We start from the raw sequence: 20,461 nt of genomic DNA on the forward strand, positions 1-20,461 counted from the left end.
TGAGCTAATGCAATAACACTTGGTTGTCGTTGGTGAGCGGGACAAAGGACAAAGCTGCTTCTGGTTTACCACGGTGTACGGGAAAAGGATGTTTCTGTTTTCGAGTGTAAAATAACACAAATGGAAAACCAGTAAGGAAGACCAGTAGAAGATCACTGAGATGTACAGGGTTATTTTTGCATTTTGAGGGAGACATTTTTAAAAATGAGGCGAGGATATGATCTGGATCACTTGCCTGTGCAGCGGCAGACTTGGCCGTTCCGAGCACAGTGCTGGGCATGGCTGTGTAGTTTGAGGCTGAGCTTTCTGTGCCCTGCTTGGACTGGGCTTGTTGACACTCCAGACAGTTTCTCACTGCCATTGCACACACTGGGGGAGAGAGAGAGAGAGAGAGAGAGAGAAACTGGGTTTTTTAGGAGAGAAAATGTAAATAAAGTCACTCTGAGAGAAATTATGTACACCAATTACAGTATGTTGACATTGTTTCCAAAGAGATGACACCCAAAGCAAATGCGTAAAAGAAAAATGAGAATGTGAGAATCCAGCTCGTAAAAAAAAACTGAGAAAACCCGTGCGAGGAGCAGCCGAGAGAGAGACAAAAACAAAAAGGAAGAAAAAGTGGGGGCCACAACAAGGTCAGTGCTCTGGCCAACTCTGGCAGCATCATTCACTCTTCCCTGCTCCACCTCTCCTCCCAAGGTCACAGTGCAAGGGTGTGCTCTTGAATCACATCCACCGTGCAGCTCCCATAACAAATGACACTGCTGGGGTGTGCACATGCTGAGTAGGCAGCGAGACGTGTCCTTCGCCCGCAAAAAAAATATCTTGTGCTCTGACAAGTTTAGGTGGGTTCAGAACTGGCACACTTACCATTTGTAATCTAATGTACTGCTCTCCTGTTTGAGCCCCTCCCAACCCCCCACTGCTCTGTGCTTGACAACTGACAAATGTTAACTCTCAGCCATTTAGATTACGAAGGAGGGAATTATTCCGTCTGGAAATGGGCTCGCTTTTTCCATTAGGACTACTCTTTCATACGACCATTTATAAAAAAGAGGGGGCAGGGAGGGGTGGAGACGCTAAAACCTTGTTACAGTCTTCCAAAATCAGATTAGGTGCCAGCAATGGGGAGCACATACCTCATCAAATATTCATTTCATAACGGCTGCTTTCTAAAACTGGACTTGTGGTACGGTGGCATCGCTTTCCTGCAAAAACCCAACAGCAGCCGCAACGGCAGGATAATATCTGAGAGGAGAAGTGCTCTCCGTACAACATGTTTGCATTTTGACGGCCTTTTTGTATGAAACCTTTTCTCTAATGAGCATCTAAAAGCAAAAGCAGATACCTGCACATGCACCATTACATATATAGAACAAAGCATGGAAGAAATTATTTAAATCAGTGCACCGCTTCCAAGCAAGTGTGAGCGCAGACCGTGTTGATCTGTGTTTGCAGAAAAGGTTCACCATTGAAAATTAATAATGTAAGAATTTCAATATATTTTATTCAGCTAGAGCGAGGCTCAGCTTTTTGATGCTGTCAGAGGAAACTTTAATAGCCTGGAACAGGAGCCAGAGAAAGGCCTCGGGCTACGCAGCAGTACAGTACAGCCAAGGCCATTATGGAGAACTCACTACATCATGATAGCAGCCATTTTAGAGCGTTGCCATGCAGAGGGGTTATAATAACAAGATAAGAGAGTGCTGATACGAGCAGAGTGAAGGAGGCGAGGGGATGAGAACAGCAGAGGGTGATGAAGAGGAGGAAGGAGGAGAGGAAAGGGAGAATACAGGAGGGAGGGTCAAAAAGGCTACAGGGAGCCATGACTGGGGCTTATACCAGAGGCTACTGCCGGCTGATATGAGGCGGATCGATGAACAGGGGGGAGGACAGAGGGCTTAGTAAAAGGAGGAGATAAAAAGACGGAAGTTCAATGAGTGGACGCAGATGAGAAGAAAAGACAGCTAAACATCTGGAAAATGGGAGGGCAAGAATGAGCGAGGTACCGAGGCGAAGGCACTGTCGGAGGATGCCTCCAGACGACATGTTCTTCTCTGCTTCTATCTCTGTGAAGTTGAGGGAGCTGGCGAAGATGAGAACGTCCACCAGGTTGATGAGGCGCTGTAAGAAGGTGACTGAAGCCTCTATCGCCAGGCCTTGGGAGGGTTCGATGTTCTCCAGTTCATGCTAGTGGTAGAGAGGGGAAAAATGACACAGAAATTTAATTCATGGGTAAGTAATCATTGAAGCAGATACTGAAAAGATTTTATTTCATTAATTTTATTATCTTATTTTGTTTTCAATGACATAAATGGCAATACATTATTAAAAAACTGTAATTTTATTTCATAATTTTGTCTTTAGCAACAACAACACTACAGGTCATTTTATGTTGGTTAGCTTAGCATATTTCTTTTTTTTAAAAACATATCCATTATTTACAGTTGCAATATACATATAAACAAGTAATGTACATATGCAGCAGCTTTACTGGAAATACACCAATTTATGGTTGTAATTTTTCACATTTATTTTAAATGTAGTTACAGACCACACTAAAGTGAATGTAACTGAATTATAATGGAATTGGACGTCAAGCCGTTTGGTGGACAGGCTGCTCGGGTCACTGGCAGAGGCAAGGACTCGTGTAAGAGCCACAGTCACTGAGGTCAGACAACAAAAACAACAAACTAACAATGTTAGGGAGAAGCTAACTGTAGTCTAATGCAATTGAGAAAGGTCAATGTGGATGGATAACTTCCTGTGATTGGAGCCATCAGCTACATATACGGACACACACACACACACACACACACACACACAGGGGGAGACTCACAGAGGAGGAGGTGGCAGCAGAGAGCAGAGGTAAAATGCCTCCACAGGCCATGATGAGGTTGTCCACCACCTGGGAGATGAGGTGTATGCTGTTGTGGACAAACACCACGTTCTCACTGCTGTTCACAAAGTCCAGAATTGTCTTTGTTGAATGACTGAGAGGGAACGAGAAAACAAAGAGGGTTTGCTTGGTTAACACAACACAAAGTCGAGTGTTAACAACACAGTGCGTAGCCAACCTTAAAGATAAAACTGTGATCATAGGTTTGTACATTTGGGTTAAATCTAATCTAAAGTTCTGCTTCAGTCCTCAGAGACTTGCAAGCTCAATAAATCTTTATTCCATTAATCAATTGAGAAAATTATTGTTAGCTTAAGCATTTGCAAAAGGCGGAGTCAGCTGATTGTTGCTTCCTTACCTCCTCCACATCTGGACGTCAGTCTCAATGGAGAAGAGCAGGTCAGTGAGGAGGCGTTGATGCATGTGGGACCAGCGAAACTCTGGGATGCGAAACATGGTGGAGCGAGGAGCCGAGGTGCTGCTGCTGTCTCTCGGCTGACCTGAAGAACTTCCCCCTCCTGCTGCTGCTGGTGTTGGTGCTGATGCTGCTGCTGCTGCTGTCGGCTGACCTTGGCCCGTTTCCTACAGAGAAGAACAAGTAATACACAATGAGTTTTGACATGATGTAGGCCTGTCAGAGATGTTTCCATTAAATTAGCTGCTAAAAATGTACATTTGAATCCTTTATAAAACATTTTAGTGAATTTTTAAGCGGAACTGTGCAGAAAAAATAGATACGTACTGCTGCGGGGGCCTCTTTCAGTTCAAGCCTCTCTGTGTCTAAGGCCACGTTGGACACGTCCAGTCTGGCGATTTTAATCTCTTTGGTCTTGCTGGCAGAGTCGGCGCTCTTTTGCTGGTCAGAGCTTGAGGCGCTGGTGCTGCTGCTGCTGCTGCTGCTCTGTGGGGCAGTGGACGAAGTTTCCTGTCCAGCGGTGCCACTGGTCTCTGTAGGCTGGCCGGATGAGGTGGAGGCTGATGCTGCATCCTCCTGGGCAGCAGAAGGTAGTGTGCTATCTGAGGGCTGCTGCTCTGAAGTAGTGGTTTCAGCTGTGGGGGAAGACTGTTCGTCTTTAAGTTTGTCTTTGGGTGCTTCTGTCACATTCTGTTCAGGTGTTTCCGCCGGAGGAGACTGACCCTCCAGACTAGACACCTGTTTCTCTTCAGCTTCACTCCCTCCGGTTTTTTCATGCACGCTAACCTCCTGCTTCTCATCTTTTTCTTCTTCCGTTTTCAACTCCTGTCCTTCCTGATCGTTTTTATTGCCTCCATCATCTTCATGTTTACCTTCCTCATTTTTTAAGACTTCCCCTTCCTCTCCGGCAGCGGCGGAGGCGTAAGAGGACTCCTCTTGGCTATCATCAGCATCACTAGGGTGGATCTGGTCGCTGACAGATGACACGTCCACCAGGTCCTCGTTGAAGACGGACGCTCCACCCAGCACACTGTTCTCCAGACAGGCTGCGGCCTCGGTCCTACTCTCCTGCTCTGACACCACCTGCGCTTCTGTCTCTCCGTCATTTAAAGAGTCTTCTGTCATGGAGGTTAAGGATTCATCTTTGTTGTGTTCACACTTTTCATCGCCTGTTGTCATCTGTGCATCGTCACCCACAGTTGTTGTAGCAGAGTCGCTAACCACCTCTACAGGTTTAGTGTCAGTTGTTTCAGGCAGGTTGCTAGCAATCGTTTGTAGATTATCACCTTCCTTGTCAGTGGAAGCCTCGGCCCCTTCTTCCTGCTTATTGTTCTCCTCACTCTGCTCCTCCGTGTCACTTTTTTGCGTCACACTTGCTTCAGTTTCTTTCCCATCGCCTGAGACATCTTTGGACGAACCCTGGAGCTCCTCTTCCTCGGGCCTCGCCAGGATGTTGGACACGGTGATGGATGTTTGTCCCCTTTCGTCTGCAGTCTCCAGCGGGCTGGAGGTGATGGTGGAGCTAGATGCTGAGTCAGGGGACTTCTGGGACAGCTCGTCCACCGTGAGCTCGATGACAGTGGAGGGGGCGGCCTCCTCCGCAGGCGGCCCGTTGACGCACTGCGCCGTCTCGGAGCTTTGGCTGGCACCAGAGACGGTTCGGATTGCGCCGATAGAGGCGCCAGACTCCTGTCGCTGGTACTGACGGAACATGCGGGACAGATTCTCCTTGTGCTGCTCGAAGGTTACCTGCAAACACAAAACATCACATGGTCAGATGCACGAAACTCCAGCAATCTACACAACTGGACTAGTGTTTAAATAGTAACAGTTTGGGGCATCATTTCAACTAGTTATGTTAACCTTTTAACTGCCAAAATAAATAGTCAGACTTAAGACACAGTGTCATTAAATCTGACAGGACAAAAACAGTCACACAGCCAAAAAGCTTGTACACCTATGGTTCCCAACCTTTTTTGGCTCGGGACCCCATTTTGTCATCACAAATTTCTGGCGAACCCGTCAATCAAGATGTACCAGCTCAGATATTTTTATATGCTGCATTTTATTTGAACTCGATTTATATTAGAGAAAGTGGAAGTATAGAACATAGTTGTTTAAGATTGTGTGTGGTGTTTTTAATCATAATTTTAAAAAGAATAATAATTTGTTAAAAATATTTGTATCAGTAATTTATTTATCAATTACTAGACAATTCAGGCGACCCCACTTGAATTTCAGGCGACCCAACATGGAGTCCCGACCCCAAGGTTGAAAAACATTGTTGTACACACAAGCACTCCAAAAATATCTACACTGCCTTATTGGGGGGTGAAATAAAGTGAGTAAATGTGAAAAACAACTGTATTTTAAAACATATGCAGCCAGGAAGTCTGGTCTGGAAATTGATCTGAATAATTTTACTGTTGACCTTGGAGTTTGGCAAACTCACTACTTTTTAAATGGGCGCTATGTTCCACGGGGGCAAAAGTTTTCTTAATACAAATACAACGGCAGCTGAAAATACAACAGTAAAACTTGGAAATATCATTTGGGTGTATCTTCTGTAAAATTACTAGAAAAATATATCTAAAAACTCTGAGCATGTTTTTGTTGAAAAACTGCAGAACAGACAGTATTTTATGTGTAATGTACAGGAAATGTAACTGACATGTTAAAATGAAGATCAACAGTGATACAGGTCATAAACATGTTGAGCAACACACTTTTAGTGGCTTCTTCTTGCACCACCAACAACCCAAGAGAAAACCACAGCTGACGCCATCACACACACACACTTTCCTATAAACCCATCTCTTCCACCGCTTTACACTCTCACCCTGTGAAGAAAAGTTGCTGCTCGACGGTGATTACAACATCTAACCAAACTGTGCCTCGTTCAAAACTTTCCCCTCTCTCTTGTGTTCATCGGCTCAAGGCCTATTAACCCCTTTCAGTCTCCTTACCATCTGATATGGGTAGACTAGACTGCTAGTCTATAACGACAATGGTCTGCAGTGGCATTTGAGGAAGAGCCCATCCATGTAAGCAGTCATAGATTAGCAGTAGATACTATTAGTGAGTGTCTGCTGGCTGTGCTGTGTGCGTGTCCAGCATCGGCAAATCCTCCCACGCCTAATTTAAGACCCTACATTAATCACTGAGCTTGGAGGACAGAAAGTCAAAGATGGGTTGGTGGTTGGAGCGAGTGGTGGGGGTGAGGGTGGGGAAGCTAGACCCACTTTGCTGCTTTTTCACCTGAGGCTATTTGGACAGAAGGAGAGAGAGAAACAAAGAAAACGAGAGAGCCAGAGATCAAAAGGAAGAAAGAAAAAAACTGCAAAGAAACTGCAGTGGAGGAAGAGGAAGAAAGTGAGTCATTTGGAGAGGGAGAAAGGAAAGGGAGAGAAAGAAGCTGATTATTTGTAATTAATTAGGCGTTATTGTTCTAAATTAGCCTGCTACACGGGCGCTCATTAATCTTCTGTAGTGGGGAGCAGTGATTGGTAATCCATAGCTGCTTTCTGAGTGCACAGCCTGTTCTAAATGCACCAGCAGTCTGTCTCTTTCTCTCTTCCTCCCTCTTTCCCACTGATCACACAGCAAGACCTTCTACCCCATTAGTTTGGGCTTAATTTGACATTTAGCATTTTTAGCAATTAAAAATGGGGGGCTGCATTCAGAGTGCACCGCTATGGAAATTATGCGGGAGAGCGGTGCAGCGTATAACGTCATGGATTCAGGATGCAGTCTGTACATTAAGATGATGTATGTTGGCCTTAAATGCGGCTCTGCAACAGATCCAGTTACCATTAGACAGAGGTAGAATATGTCTCTGTGGTTTTTAAAAACAGGGTTCAGCCTTGCTACAATATATAGAAACTGCCCTGGGTGGCTGAGACATCAGCGCCGATCTAATCTAATTTCATTCTACTCCATGACTCGGCCTGGCCTCAGTGGGGTATGGAAAAATGTTATGGTAATGTACAAAAACACGGTGGGCTTTTCTAATGTGACAGGTAACATGGTATTAACTGGGCACAGCAGAGCTAGATCATGATGGAGATTTGAAACGCTCTGGAAATGGGACACACTGTCGTAAACAAAAAAAAAAAGGGACACTGCAGAGCTTCGACGGGTCTCTGTTGGTTCACATCCCACAACGTAAAGACATCAGGAAAAACGTCCCCATGGCTGTGATCGCACATTTTAAAAAAAAACTAGACAGATGTCTTCAGAAACTTCAGGAGGACAACCGCCGTCGCCATCATCAGAACAAAGACTCGACCCCACACCGCAACCTGTTAGGTGAGGGTCAGCGTGGCAAAGCGGTGATCTTGGGAGACCCCACAGTAGGAGCATGGGAGTCCACATTTAGATCAATAGATAGCAAGCAACCACAAAACAAAGGGGAAATGGGGAGGGCAGCGTGTCTCTAATCCGATTAGCTAAATGCAATTCCTCCTCCAAAATCAATGTCATCTGTAACTGCTGCGCTGGCCGTGCGGTTTTTGCTCTCGTTCACATACAATATCTTCCCTTCTCGCTCCTCGTTCAAACATTTTGCTTCTCAGTTTTCTCCTGCTGACCTGATCCAGTGATATGCTTAAGGTATTTAGTCTGTCATTTCTATCTATCGCTATAGGACAAGTGCTTGAAATTGTTTTAAGCCCAGCAAGCAAATTCATAGCAAATCCATCATCGTGTTATGACACATTTCTCTTTTTATATTTTAATATTTATTTCTGAATGATAGGACGTAAAAATCAAATACATCAGTAAAAGCACCATCAGACTAGTGAGGACACTTGATGCATGGCGTTTATCTAGCATTGGCTTTTCAGTGTATTCACACACTCCTTTCTTTGTCTACTTGTCAATGCATCTACCTGAAACTCTTTGCCAAGAACAACAGCTTGAATCTGCTGTGTAATGTCTCAATAAACCCAGGAGACACGACTGTCCAGCCAAACTATCTCACTGCAATATTTTGCATTCCATCATGAACTGACAAAGGCTGAAATGATAAAATGTAAACACCATGGCTGAAAAATCTAATTGTCAAATTACCAGCTCTTTAAAAAGGCCTCTGTGTATATTATATTTTGTCAAAGATCTGTTGGCTCATTTGGACTCGTATTTATCTTTGTGGTAAAATGTCTGACAGGTGTAATGAAGTTAGCTGACAGTGGGAGTCCTGAAGGACAGCGGGACCTTCACGCCCCAATCTCTCTCTCTCTCTCTCTCTCTTACGGAGATCTCCTTGTTTTCAAACTGATTTGTGTGCAGAGATGGACGAGGGGCACCTTGGGTGGGTGTGTGGGTTGAAAGTGGGAGGGCTGTTGTGTCAGCGTGCCCACCTGCAGGAACATCTGTCTGTTCGGAGAGATGCATATGCAGATACACTCGCTCGCTGATGACTGACATAAAAGGATACACTGTACGCATGCAAACACACAAGCACACACACACACAACCCAATACACAAACTTAAAAAAAAAAAACTTAAAAAAAAAAAAAACCTCAGGATGATCAATAAACTATCAATAAACTTGTAGATCATGGTGAAAACGAACTGGCTACAGGTACTACATTACACCTACAGACTAGCATGACTGTTCAAAAACTAAAAAGATATATAATATGGTTCATATTCTTCTGGTGGCTGATGGGCTCCACAAAAAATGTTTTAAAACTGAGAGTTACAGCTCCTAATCCTGCTCTATGCAAGAAAATTTAAAATTAGGCAGTGAAAAAAACAATAATTTATTAAAGGAAAAATTGAAATGAAGATGAACATGAAGAAGAAGAAAAATGTGTCTCATACATTCAGCATCAGGCAAATTATCTCTGCACATGGCTGGCTGACACTTTTACCATGGTTGACAACAGGCAAAGCATAGTGTCCATGTGAAGATGAAGTGTGTATATATGTATTTTTGAATGCATATATGCACTTATCAAGAGGCCCCCAGTGGGCTGGTTGTATTTATGAGGCCTTGTTTCTCTGATTGTTCTTGCATGGTTCCGATGAATATTCAATGGGATCGGAGAGAAGGGCTTACTAGAGCCCAAGAGAGAAGGAGGGCAAAGAGGAAATGTGCCTGGTAACTCACATTCACACAAATACGAGTGCACACACACACACGCGCACACACATGCAATCACGTGCAAATACACAGCCCTGCAGCAGTGGGAGGAGAGAGCAACAGTGACAAACAGCTTCGGTGCTACAAAGGTGGCAGGAAATCTATCAAACGGGACAATAAAATTGCAATTGAGTTTCTTTAGCTTTTTTTATAGCAGATGCATGTATCTTGGTGGCTAGCTCCCAATGCAACTATCCGATTCACAGCCGCTCTGTGAGTGTGTGTGTGTGTGTGTGTCTTGCATCTTACTCTTAAGTGCGTGGGTTTACTCACACACAGCGTACGTGTGAAATCCTGTTGTTAGGTGAGTGCTGGGTATTGATACTAGAGCCAGGAAGAAGCAGCATTAATCTTGTGTAATTATAGGGAAAGGGGCAATTACAGGCGGCCTCACCATGCAGGGAAGAACAAAACACTTTCTGTTTCTGTTTTATGAACAGGTGAAACCAAAACAAAACTTTAAGGAATGACTCATTCCTGCATTGATTTGATGTCATTCACAAACAGCTAATAACATGAAAGATTAATAACATTTATCCCAGGGCTTGTTTTTGTTTTTTCTAAATCTGACTTTTTCAGTAGACAGTGATGTAATGACAGTGCAATACAATAAATCATGCAAACTTCTGCTGTTACAGTTTCTCCATCACTGTGTTGAGTCAATAGTTCCTCCGGCTACCTCGCACCAACTCACAGAAAACATCCTCACACCATTGTATTGTATGTTCATTTTATCTTTTCCTACCACTGCAAGTTACCTCCACAGTATTCAGAGCAGAGGGGGCAGACGTACACACATGTAGCAGTCGCGCCGAACTGCTGCCTCCACATTGATCCTCTCCCCCTTGCAGTCTGTCTGTGCCCCCTACTGGTCGCCGGCGCTCACAGCATCCCCCACCCCACAACCCCACAGCAGAGTGAAGCTGAGGCGTCTCATATCACGAGCACTTCTTTAACTCAACCTTCAATCTGCCAGGCTTAAAAACCCCCCAGACCACAATCTGACACCAACCTCAATTACTTCACTGCTTTGGACCAGGGTAGCGTAATATGATATCAACACTGAATTTCTAAAGCAGCATTTTGAATTCAGCTTTTGGAAATAAGAAGTGCCAGAAGTTTATTTTTATCTGTGCAATGTGAAAGAAAGAGACCCTATACATAAATAAAGAGTGGAGGGGGCTGGTGGATTCCTTCCCACCGGTTTATACTGTAACTAGCTTTTAAATTATAATCACCGTATAGCTTCCATGAGTCTAATCTGATGGGCATTGAGAGGCAAGGTTCAATTACTATGCTAGCCTACACTGTGAGACGATAATGCTCTCTAATTTCTTACTTGATGAATTGCATTATGTCAGGTTCAAGCTAAACACATGGGTGACAGAGCCGATGGCTTTGACTGAATACTGCTGTCTGTTTGGCGGGAACCGAAACTGTGGGAGGACGGCTACGGTTACACTCATGGGGTGAATGTTTAGGCTGACCATAATGCAGCAGGATTTGAGTGTGTGTGTGTGCAAGTGTATGTGTGTGTGTGTGTGTGTGTGTGTATGCTCTTGTGTTTACTGCAGAGAGATAAAGAGTGTGTGATTTAAAAATGAAAAGAAACAGAAACGGAACCCCCCCCAAAAAAACTGTAAAAACGAAACAGATGGCGAGAAAGAAGAAGATTCACAGAAAAAAAGATAAACAAAGCTGCGTCTAACCTGTGTGTGAGCACGTGTGTGTGTGTGTGAGAGAGGGATGCATGGATTTAATGAGCGCTCTGACCTTGGAGTGGGTGATGGACAGGGTGTCCACCCAGACGCGCCAGCCACCCCACTCATATTTGATGGCGTGGTAGAGCAGGATGCGGAAGATGGCGTACACCATCTCCGTGATTTTCTGCTCCTCGCTGTTTCGCGGGTTGATGAAGCACAGAGAGAGCATCCACTCCTGCCACACCGAGCACTGCAGCAGGCTCCTGCAACAAAAAAACGTGCACGGCGATGAGAAGGTGGTGTGTGAATCCCACCGGCACATAAACACCGTGTGGAGTAGAGTGTGTGCATCTGTGTTTGTGTGTGTGTGAGAGAATCTCTCTGCTGTGAAGTGGCTGGATTCCTACCTGCGGTTCTCTCGGCTGTTATTGAACAGTTTGATCATGTCTGACAGGAAGACCCGTCGCACCTCCATGCTTTCAGGGGATGGGGGAGAGTTCTTCAGCAGAGCAGCTATTACCTTCAGGATTTCTAGAAATATTAACACAAACAAAGCCGTTTTGTTCCGAGGCTGAAATGAAAAATGGCTGAGTCGCAAAAATGAACATAACACAACCTGAAAACGTCCCGATACCTCTTCATCTGATATGTGTGTCTGTGTTGTCAATTATGTAATGTAATACATTACAGGAAGCTCTATTTTCAAGGATTATAATAATAATAATAAAAAAAGTTTGGATTTTCCAACATTCACTTGCTTTTTGGATGCTGAGGCAGAAATGGCAGAAATCAACAACAAAACCATACATTGGCCTCAACATGTGCAAATCATTGTGTCACAAACTATCTCAACTCCCAGCTGTACACACCTAAAAATGTGCGCCTTTGGTAAGAAAAACAGAACAGAGGAGAGTGAAAAAAAAGTCTGGGCCATTGATCTTTATTATAGTGTAATGGTTTTGGTATAGTTTCAAACGGAGCCCGAGTCGCAGGCCCTTCTGGAAGGCTTGGCTTCGGTTAAACCAAAGAGACTGACTGTTTAGATGAATTATCTAGACAATGTCAGTGTCCATTTGCTGTGAGTGGAGAGACGTCGGGGCTTGGATTTCACTTGTCTCTTCAGACCTTGGCGCTAACCTCTGCCCCCTTTGCCCCAGCAGACGGTTGTGTTGTTTCTACGCCTTAGTCACTCAAATTATGAGTCGCTGAACCTTTACCGCCAGAAAATTACCCCAGCATGTACCGGGAATGAGGATGGAGGGATGGCGTATTCCCTTCTTTTTTCCATTTGCTCTTGGTTCCTTTCCCTTGAGTTAATTTGAGGGAAACGGTACTTCCTCGGTTTGTTTGATTGGCTCTGACGTTACTAAAGACTGCAATCAGGGGGCCATTTTGGGAGTTTGTCGCAGATTAAATCAAGAGAATGCACGGCAAAGGAGAAACAGACCACCACTCTATGTTCCATAGAATGTGCTCACATGTACAAACCCATACAAGGTTTCTATGATGTATATCGCCTGTCTAGGACGGTTGGGTAGGAGAGTTTTTAACACAATAAAGGCTTAAGATAATCAATGTGTGACTGCAGCAGGACCTTGTCAGATTAAGGCTGGTTGGAAGTAAACCTTGGTTGTGATTACACCAAGTGCTTGGATTTCAAACTGATTAAAGCTGTTTTGCAAGAGTGTGTGTGCGTGTGTGTGCGCGTGTGTGTGGAAGCACCGGTAGAAAAGACAGAGGGATGTTTTCTTTTCTTTTCTCAGCTGAAATGAATACCCCAGAGTTCACTCTACAAAAACATTTTGTGAGCCGACATGAAATTGGAGGTGAGTAACAGCATGAAAATATAGGATGGGAACATTGATCTAAAGCAGATCAGATTGTCTCTCAGTTTATGGTAATGATGCACTAGAAGAAGAAAAAAGACAGAAATATATGCATACATATGCACAGTTTAAGTCATTACTTTGATTTAAATCTCTTTGGAATTAAGTTATGACCAACCACAATGATTCATTCATATTCTTAATTAAATTTCAATTTCCGTTTAAATTACTTTTTCATTTTAATTGTAAAATCTAATATAAAATATCTAAATGATACAATAAGTTTGATGTTAAATTAAAATATATATACACTGCAACATTAAATATTTACTCCATGGATAGAACATATAAATACTGTATCAACATTATCTTACTGTAAGCAGTTCATATGAACAAACTCTAAACTCACTGAAATGTAATGACACACTGATTAAAGTCCAAATAAGAATTTCATTACATTTATCATTCTTGTATATGTAAATTAACCCTGACAATAAAACTAGTAGACGTGTGTATATTTGTCGCACAAAGCATTCGCACCGTCGTGGTGCTGGGTTCACTCGGTATGAAAATAACCTCCGGCTGCTGAATTTATGTCCTTCATTTGTCTGACTGTATATAGAGATCGCACGGTGCCGTGGGGAATATCCCCTCCAGCGCAGGATGGAGCAGTAGGTATGTAGAGGGTACGCTGCAGGGGATGATTTAGGAGAGCTGTGTGGCTCAGAGGAGGCACTTACGTGGGTTGAGGATCTTCACAGTGGAGTCGGGGTCCGGATGCTGTTTATGGATCACTTGAGTGCAGATCTGCTCTGTAAGGATCTACCACGGGACAGAGAGGGGATTCAAGTCATAAAATATCTACATCGGTCCCAACAATAACAGAGAAACAAACCCCACGATGGATACACACTGCTATGTATATGTTTCACCATCATGCAGTATATTGGGGAATAATTACAGGTGATCAACTGTAGAATTTATTGTTTCACGTGTTTCATTAAATTCATATATTAAGTAGGAACGTTTGACAATGGTTCATGTGTCGACTTCAAACTCTGCACTATTGTGAATCATACACATAAAACGTAAATAAACATAAATACTCTATAATGCAGAGTGAACGTGGGCAGAGCACTGACCTCAAAGAGCACGTTGTAGGTTGTCATGGTGAACTGGTTTGAGTGGAGCATCAGGCGCTCGGTGAGCAGAGAGAAGAGGCCGTGACTCAGCATGACCTCAGCTTTCCTCCTGATCAGGACGTTGGGAGATCAAAGGTCAGTCAGTAAAACATCAGTGTTTTCCCGATCATTGTTGAGAGAGTAACACAGCACCTCCTCGAAACTGGAGCGTTATGTTACTATACAAAACTGACTTGACACCAGCGCACACAAATTCCACATCTGTCATTTTTATTTCTGTTTTAGTCATTTTTAAAATCATGTTGAGAAGTAACAAGGAGGGGGAAGGTCTGGAGTTTCTGATGAGTCAAATAATTACAGCAGCTGAAATGTGTAGCTGTATAAATCAGCTGAGCTCCTGCTCACATTTTGACATGTAGGAAATGAAAAAGAAGAATCCTTGCTGACTAAGTAGGAGAAGAGCTTCACTGAAAAGTCTTTGTTGCTTTCATCTCCCATCATGGATCACTTCCAATTTTTGCATTGTAACTCAGCAAACTGCCGAATGTTTGCACATAGCCGCAGGATCCATCGCACATCTGGATCACAAGGCCCTAAAAGCTGTTAGTGAGAGATGCCGAGAGTTGCTCCTATTTCAGCAGAAGCTGCTCACACTACACTGCAATGGATGGTCAGACGTAACAAATAACAAGGGATTCTTATATCACCTGAATTTCATCAGGCATTTCCACCTAAAATAGCTCAAAAGAGGCACAAGTGGCAGCTGAATAGACCCGTTCTGGAAGTGTTGTTGGGATTAAACTGCATAATTAGATTCCTCTGTGAAATACAACAATATATACAACAATATTTTCCTGTTTTCATTGTTTTAAAACTTATATGAACACATTTAAGTGGAGAAGTAATCAAAACCACCACAAGAAAAATGTGAGGAATGAAAACTGTGGAATCAACAATCAAATTTATTAAAATGTGATTGCATTAATTTCTTGATTTTACTGTATTTGCTTTCATGTATATTTTACATAACATGAACTACAGAGAAAAACACACTATACATTGTATGGTCTGATAAGATTGTGAAAAGAATTTCTGCTTTGACATTTCACTTACTTTGGTGGCAAGTGTTTCAGAAAGTATCCCATCACTTTGAGCGTCTGCACTCTTATTCCTTCACTTTTAGAGGCCAGAAGTTTGTAAATGACACTGTGAAAAAGAAAAAAGCTCAATTCAGTTTAATACATTTAAAATAAATAAAAACAAAAAAAGACACCAGAAGTTTATAATTACAAACATATTTCTATGTTTGAAACAAAGAACAATGAAACCCTTCAGCCTCCGTAATCTAACGTGTGACACAAGACCGAAACTATGACAATTAAAATAATCAGCTCCAACTGTGACACACTTTTTTTTAAAAATCTGAGTAAAAACATACTGACATTAACTATGAGCACATTTTGCCGATAACACGAACAGCGATCATTACCGAATCCCATTGCGCTGGTCAAAGGCTTGGACCATGGACCCGGGGTGTTCGGACATCAGAGCCACCAACAACTGCAGCACGTCCATGAGATTGTCGTCCTGTGGGGACAAAGAGAAGCACGACATTTACTGAGGAAGTCATCTTATGAGGGCATATCTGAAATTACGAGGACCTCAAAGCCAACTGAATATGTCAATAAAAGATGAAAGGGAAATATGTGTGCGGTTGCTTATGGATATTTATATTCCTGCTTTGTACACCAGTGGCAGTAGCAGCAGTAATGAGAGAACCAGTAGAAATACTGGAGTCCATCATAAGCATCTGAATTACAGTATGTGCTCTATAAAATGAAGGGCTGCTACATGTGGCAGTCTCTTCCAGGCCGTGTTGTAATCACCCTTTATTCTTACAAGGATCTCTGTGTTACTGACTGATCTGACTGATTCATTTGTTATGCGTCACTCCACTGTAAACAAAACCACCTCTGTCAAGACATCTAACTGGCAGACGGGGGGGAAAAATAACGAGGAACAGAAATGCAGCCTTTAGCAACAGGAACTGTTTGCTCTTGCTCTGCGAATCAGATGGTGGAAGGACGACGGCGGCGCAGCACAGCACCGTGGTGTCGTGTTGCCATCTGGTGGCGAGGCATCGGCTGCAAGAATAACAGTGAGCATGCCTACCTCATGCATGGTGAGGAGGTAGTTGAGGATGCTCTGTAGCTCGTCCTCTTTGACTCCATAATCCTGGAAAAAATAATGACACGGATCATTTTACAGTTGGGATCATTATGTTTATGAACACAAAGGCCTTTCACAAATGTATGATGCTACCAGAGAGAGGCGGTGCTTCTCCAAGGAACAGTAAATTAAATTAACTCCAAATATCACCATATGTCTTAAAGTAGATTCATTGCATTGTTAAGTTAATCCAAACACATAAAATAATATCTGACAGAAAAATCCTGCGTAATGTGAATATGTTGACCAAACAGCGAGACACATTCACATTCATTTAACTTTGACACGAGGAGATGAGACGTGACACCATCATCATTTTTGGTTGGACTACAACCAAAAATCACATCAAAGCATAAAAACCCATCAACTAAAATATTCATTCATTGGTTTTCTTGTGAAAAATAAAATCTGGTTTCCCCGGATTATAATTTATTTTTCATTTTTTCTAGCTTTAATAACATTTTGATAAATAAAAAAAATATATATATAAAAAATATCCACAGTCTCCACATACACATTATTAATGGCACAAGGTAAATGCTTTTAAGTGTTGCACATTATCTTGGTGACATCATGCTCATTATGTATGTATTATATTTGTATGTATTATGTATATGTACTGCATCAGCCTGCAATCAGAAAGCACCAGCAGCAACACATACATAGAGACATACAGTATATCACTGATCGTACTATAAGCGTGACATAACTTTGGCATCTAAATGGGCCTCTTTCTAAAGCGATTCAAAACTTTCTTTAGGAGAGGTGGGTGTCTGGCCCCTGGTAGGACATGAACTTACTTTCATTATGAGCTGTTTGACAAACAACAACAGAAACGCTCGCAGAGACAGGATCTCCTTCTGGTTTGGCCTCGGACCATCTGAAAAAAACAAAAACAGGACAGCAAACAATGGCTGTTAATGATGATGACGACTGCAGCTAATGGATGAGCCAAAGGTGCAAGAGAAATGAGAGAAATGATGATAATAGAGAAATTAGTTTTTATTCTACTCTGTGTCAATTTTGTGTTCCTATGTGTGAATCCGCGTTTCTATGTACATGCTAATATGTGAACCCCATACATCAGTACAACGGAGCATTATGTACATATTCAGTGAGATTCAAAGGAGTGAATAGTATGCAGTGCACACATATACGGTACAAAGTATATTTGCATTGTGTGAGATCTCACCGAGGCCTTTGGGGATGACTCCACTGCGGTCCTGTGGGTTGATAACCCAGTAGTAGAATTTCAATGTGTGCATGACCTGAAGCACGGTGCCCACCCTGCGGATGGCGTTGTAGATGGTCACGGTGCTAATGAACTCTGTCGCCAGGTAAGTGTATAGTGTCAGTTGCACCTGCAAAAAGATAGAGCAGAAATGAAAGCACTACCCCCCCCACACACACACACACACACACTTGATAGTTTGAATGGAATAATCCGGTTTTGGTGTGTCCTAGCTTTTTGCTCCTTGGAGAGGAGTGTGGAGGCTTCTAAGCCCATAAGGGTTGTAGGCAAGCCACTCTCATTTAAATAGTCACGGAGTCAAAGATGAAGGGATAACCTTGAACTCTGAGCTGAACTCTGAGACACTGGAAAAGAAAAACTAGGGCAGAAATATACAGAGCAGGAGGAGGTCATTCTGACTCTACAGGTCTGTATGTTTTCTGTGCATGTGAGAATTATCACCTCAGAGTTGTATCCCTCCACCATTATTTTTAGGACACATCACAGTTTATCCAGAGTCAAACAAACTATAAACTATTTGTGTAAAGTCTTGAGTAATGCCTAAAAAGGTAGGTAGGTAAAATTAATCCTAATTGCAGTGATCATGGGTTAAAATCCTCTCTCTCCACTGTCCCATCTGAATAAGTAAGTAAGTACGGTATATAGAAAATTTCAAACGCCAGGTGTAGACTCAATGTACTTTAAATGATACAGAAAAGTCAAAGGACTAAATAAAACACATACAGTACTGGATCCTGACACGATAAAAAGACATATAGGGTTATAATAAAGCAACATGATAACAGACATAACAGGACATACTTCCTCATATTGCCAACCACTGACAATGATATGTACAAGGGAACCTCAACTAAATCTTGCTTGAGAGGAAAGTCATTAGCTTAGTTTTAAAGGAAGAATACTAATATAACTATTATACATAAAAATGTTGGAGCTGACCGAATTTCATAAAAAAGAGAGTTCCAAAGAGTGGGACCATTATGGCTGAAGGCACCATGAGTTGCTTTAAGGTACTGTGAGGAGCCCTTTATTTGACCTCTCGGATCAGTAAGCATATCACAAAATGACAATAATAATAATATTAATAAAGATAAAATGCCCCAAAATAAAAATAACCTTAAAAAGTTTTGCAATCACCATGACCTCCACCTTTAAAACACCAAACTCTACTCGGTTCATTTTCATGTCCAAGTGAACATTTGTGCCAAATTTGAAGAAGTTCCATCACAGTGTTACTGAGATACCCTTCCAGCAAAATGACCCCAAAACAACCTAAAAACAATAATGCTTTGGCTCTGACTATCACCAGTGAGAAGGAGATGACAACATAACCAAATGCAGAATAATGAGCTGCTGTGTGAATGTGTGTAGGTGTGTACTGCGGTTACCTTGGCAGGGGCGTGGATCCAGATGCCAGGGTTGAACAGAATGTGGTCACATAGCTGCTTGAGCAGCAAGATGCCATTCTGCAGGTTGCTAAGGTATCTAGAAAAGGCCAGCACAATCTCCAGGACGGGTCGTGTCACATGCACCTTGGAAGACTTGGAGTTCAGACAGGGAGACAGCGAGGCACAAAGAGCCACAATGTGAGGTGAGAAAGGAGAGGGAGATAATATGTCAGTGAAAGGAGTCACGGCACAGAGGGACAAAAAAAAGTGGTGAAAGAGGGTTTAAGGGGAGGGAAGGGACGCATGCAGGCAAAGAAGTGGAGGAGCTCTCCTTCTGTCTAACAAGCACACAAGCCAGCTGTGACCTCTAAATGCAGCTGAGGGAAAACAAAATCTGTCTCATATTAAGTGTTGGTGGTGTGTGCCCGTGTTGGTGTGTTTGTGGCGTTGAGGGAGTCGAGATCGGCCTCATTATTTGCTCTGGGTTCATTACGAGTGCAGCTACTGGTGCGGGAGGATGGCCCTCCTGTGTATTTCTCTGTGAGCTGAGCCGATTTTGTGCGCGTCTCACCTTCTCCAGAGTGTAGCCGATGACGAGAAAGCCTTTGCAGGCCAGGACCTGCTCTTGCATAGCCACCGAGTTCTTCAAGAGCTCCATCACAAAGGACAGCAAAGTGCAGCTGAGTGAGAGACAGAGAGAGACGGACAGAGACAGAGACAGGATGAGACAGAGAAGTTAGACAGTGACAATAATCTATGTAAGCTGCTGACGGGCGCCCTGGCTGTGAAGGGCATATCCTACATGAAATGTGATTGAATGAGGGTGTCGTGTCCCCATTGTGCTGGGAGAACAGATTCTACTTAGCATCACCTTGAGGGGAGCAGATACAGCAACACTGCAGTTTACAAGTGAGATGGCCTCAACAGCTTTCACTCTCCAAGTCTGAGGTGCTGGACTGAAAAGCTGGCACACATGGCAAATATTGACTTATAGGATATATGTAGGTTGTTTGAGTACCGTATATCTTCATTTCATCTTTATATAGATTACCACATTACCTTATCCTGAACATACAGTGATGCCTGGTGCAGTCTCATTTTAAATTCAAGTAAATAATGTACTGTATCAAACACCTATAAATTGTCTAATTTTCAGCATTTCATTTGTAAATAATATTTCAATCTGAGGCTAATTTATTTTACTGCAAAAGAACTAATCATATGATATAATAATAAGTTTAGTTAAATATTAATGGTTATGCAGCATAACTGGCCTTCAGTGCAGCTTTACAGCCCAAACTAGCAGCACTCTGTTGTATGGATTCACAATGGCTGAATGATACAAAAGATTGTTCACTGTACTGTATGTATGTGCCTGTCTGTGTGTGTCTGTGTGTGTGTGTGTGTGTGTGTGTGTGTGTGTGTGTGTGTGTGTGTGTGTGTGTGTGTGTGTGTGTG

The 20,461-nt window shown here is 42.8% G+C and overlaps 1 protein-coding gene across 7 annotated transcripts in view; it reads right to left on the minus strand.

Annotated features, from left to right (window-relative positions):
• Positions 1 to 20,461, minus strand: part of lrba (LPS-responsive vesicle trafficking, beach and anchor containing) — a 187,461-nt gene that overhangs the window by 127,215 nt on the left and 39,785 nt on the right. For all 7 annotated transcript variants that reach the window (XM_085782186.1, XM_085782169.1, XM_085782144.1 and 4 more), the window contains exons 11-26: positions 19,575 to 19,683; positions 19,004 to 19,156; positions 17,556 to 17,724; positions 17,164 to 17,243; positions 16,307 to 16,369; positions 15,624 to 15,721; positions 15,248 to 15,340; positions 14,135 to 14,243; positions 13,733 to 13,814; positions 11,574 to 11,697; positions 11,237 to 11,429; positions 3,642 to 5,063; positions 3,258 to 3,481; positions 2,840 to 2,993; positions 2,010 to 2,190; positions 236 to 369 (exon numbers count right to left, since the gene is read on the minus strand). In XM_085782186.1, coding sequence (XP_085638312.1) covers positions 236 to 369; positions 2,010 to 2,190; positions 2,840 to 2,993; positions 3,258 to 3,481; positions 3,642 to 5,063; positions 11,237 to 11,429; positions 11,574 to 11,697; positions 13,733 to 13,814; positions 14,135 to 14,243; positions 15,248 to 15,340; positions 15,624 to 15,721; positions 16,307 to 16,369; positions 17,164 to 17,243; positions 17,556 to 17,724; positions 19,004 to 19,156; positions 19,575 to 19,683 — 3,388 coding nt within the window. The remainder of the gene's footprint in view (positions 1 to 235; positions 370 to 2,009; positions 2,191 to 2,839; positions 2,994 to 3,257; positions 3,482 to 3,641; positions 5,064 to 11,236; positions 11,430 to 11,573; positions 11,698 to 13,732; positions 13,815 to 14,134; positions 14,244 to 15,247; positions 15,341 to 15,623; positions 15,722 to 16,306; positions 16,370 to 17,163; positions 17,244 to 17,555; positions 17,725 to 19,003; positions 19,157 to 19,574; positions 19,684 to 20,461) is intronic.

This window comes from Trachurus japonicus, chromosome 1, assembly GCF_045865225.1.
Source record: "Trachurus japonicus isolate A0001 chromosome 1, Traja_1.0".
Lineage (NCBI taxonomy): Eukaryota > Metazoa > Chordata > Actinopteri > Carangiformes > Carangidae > Trachurus > Trachurus japonicus.